Source organism: Sinocyclocheilus rhinocerous, unplaced genomic scaffold (assembly GCF_001515625.1).
Source record: "Sinocyclocheilus rhinocerous isolate Xijiao unplaced genomic scaffold, SAMN03320098_v1.1 scaffold112, whole genome shotgun sequence".
In the NCBI taxonomy this organism is placed as follows: Eukaryota; Metazoa; Chordata; class Actinopteri; order Cypriniformes; family Cyprinidae; genus Sinocyclocheilus; species Sinocyclocheilus rhinocerous.
Genome location: NW_015644008.1, coordinates 609,587 through 612,371, shown reverse-complemented (window position 1 = coordinate 612,371; position 2,785 = coordinate 609,587). Strand labels below are relative to the sequence as shown.

The 2,785-nt window shown below is 41.7% G+C and overlaps 1 protein-coding gene across 1 annotated transcript in view; it reads left to right on the top strand.

The window, feature by feature from the left end:
* The window catches only part of LOC107757821 (exocyst complex component 3-like), a 12,872-nt gene that overhangs the window by 2,968 nt on the left and 7,119 nt on the right, over positions 1-2,785 (top strand). The window contains exon 4 of the mRNA XM_016575405.1: positions 972-1,653. Coding sequence (XP_016430891.1) covers positions 972-1,653 — 682 coding nt within the window. The remainder of the gene's footprint in view (positions 1-971; positions 1,654-2,785) is intronic.

Sequence of the window (2,785 nt, the reverse complement as noted above, 5' to 3'; positions counted from 1 at the left end):
CTTCCAAAAGAGGACACGACTAGAAATCAGTGGTTAAGTTGTATTTACAACACTGTTCCAGAACAGTTCAACCCAAATATTCAGATGTGTGCAGCGCATTTTATGGAGGACTGTTTTCTGATCCTGGTAGAGTAGACTACAATGTCGACTGTTCTGACTCACTGATGATTCAAACGCGAGTTTTGAGCAGTGTAGAGTAGGGCTTGTTGTTTGTCATTTCTCCGATCACAAATGCAGACATGGTTTTATGTTTACGCGGCGCGATGCAACGCGTAAAAAGACAGTATAAGTCATTATAATCAGTAATTATGTCCCCACTGGATGCAACAAATGCTTCGTTTGTAATGGGTTTTATTGGTTTTGTCTCGCCCTGTTGGGAGACGGCATCACAGTGTGTTAAGGGGCGTAACATTTCCGTCACACGCTTGAGGTATTCAGCCAATCACAACGCACTGGATAGCTGGCCAATCAGCGTACACCTCGCTTTTCAGAACGATGAGCTTTGTAAAAATCAACGCGTTTCAGAAAGGCGGGGCATAGAGGAGCAACAATAATGTACATTATGTGGAAAATAATGTGTTTTTTAAACCTTAAACCACAGAAACACATTGCAGTACACCAAATACACAACATAATGTTCTTTTTAGCAGCATCATATGACCCCTTTAACTGTTTATTAGCTATTTTTATGACAGTTGCACATTTACAGGTTGTTTTATTTACACATTTATATATTAATTTATTTACTTTTTTGCTGTTTTTTCCCCCAAAAAATGTCATTTTTACTACCTATGTATTTATTGAATTATTTTTTCAAATATTTATGAGCAATTTTTCAGTTGATTTCACCTTTACATGTTTCTCAAAAAAAAAAAAATGTATAAATTTTTTGTCTTATAATTGATGCTAGGTGCTATATTGATATGATTTGCCTTTTACACTGCACCCACATATTACTCCATCCTCTACAGTACCTGAGATTGTACGAGAGACCCACGATTTGATCGAGCAGGGTGAGCTGCTTCAAGCTCACCGCAAGCTAATGGACCTGGAGTGTTCCCGCGATGACCTCATGTACGAGCAGTACCGCATGGACAGCAAGAACGTCCATGACATGAACCTCATTCGTGGCTACTTCGGCCAGGTGCAGGGCCTGTCAGAGGAACTCTCCAAACAACTCTGGATGGTCCTCCAACGCGCCATGGTCACCGTCCGCCGTGACCCCACAATGCTGGTGTCTGTGGTCCGAATCATCGAGCGCGAAGAGAAGATCGACCGCAAGATGCTGGACCGTAAGAAGCAGACTGGGTTCATCCCACCTGGGAGGCCCAAATGCTGGAAAAATCGAATGAACGAAGTCCTAGAGGGCACCGTGAGCGCTCGCATCGAGAGCACGCAGTCAGAAACACGCGAGTCCGACAAAATGTGGCTGGTGAGGTTGCTGGAGATCACTAGGAAGTACGTTCTGGACGACCTGACCGTGGTAAAGAACCTGATGGTGCAGTGCTTCCCTCCACACTACAACACCTTCCAGGTGTTCTTCGACCTCTATCATAAATCAGTGTCGGCACGCGTGCAGGAGCTCGCAGCAGAAGATCTGGAAGCCAATGAGATCGTGTCTCTTCTCACATGGGTCCTCAATACGTATAAAAGGTGAGATACTAGTGGACTGCATTTAGGGTGCTTTCACACTAGCACTTTTGGTGCGCACCCGGGTTCGTTTGACGTCAGAGTTCGGTTCGGTTCGTTTGGATGATGTGAACGCCGTCTTCCGAACTCGGGTGCGCACCCGCGAACCGAACGCAGTCCAGCGGGGGCAGGGGGAGGGGGGAGCAATCGAACTCTGGTTCGGACCAGGCAAGCGAACCAAGTGTGAAAGCACCCTTAATGAAGTAGGGAGTTGCATGAGTACTTGAGTGCTCTGAAGTCACAGCAATAATCGATCATGAAAACTGAGTTTGTTTGTTTTTTGTTTTTTTTCAGGTAATTGCACATTTACAGGTTGTTTTAGTCATTTTTACTACTTATGTATTTATTTAGTTAGTTGGTTAATTAGCTATTAGCTATGGACAGCAATAATTTATCATAAAATGAAATTTTTCATTTAAAATTTGTTTCAGTAAATTGCATATTCTCAGTTGCTGTTTGTCCCAAACAGTATTTTTGGCCATTTATTTATAATACTAATACTGCTACTACAAATAATAATATAAAATATAGCATTCATTATTATATTTATAATTGATTATTTTTTCTAAAATAGTGTGTGTCATATTTATTCTGTTGATATTACATTCACAGGTTATATTATATATAGGAATATTGGTGTTTCAAACTGAGCTTATTTAAATCTCACCAGGGTAACGTTATCTAGCTGGCTAGAAAGCTCATGGTAATTTTATCATATGGCATCATTTTCAAGCAAAAAAATGTTTATGAATTTATTTTTCAGCTGTTCACCCACGAACCGTACCCGAATCCGCTTAAAAAGGGTGGTCTGGGGTACGGTTCAAGTGAACTCTGGTACGGTTCGCTGCTGATGTGAACGCAATCGTACCAAATCACGGAAGTGAACCGCTGTTAATGACGTATTATTTAATAAAAATGTGTGTTTGTGTGTTTTTCACTCACTTTCCTGACGAGCGTGACTGACGCGCTGCAAACAGAGAGCTGTATATCTCATTTCTGTTCACCTTCAGTGAACTTTAGAGCCGTTGCAGTACATTTGTAAGACAGACGTAAGTGCCCTTATGTAACGAAGCTTTGTAAACAAAACGAACGGGGC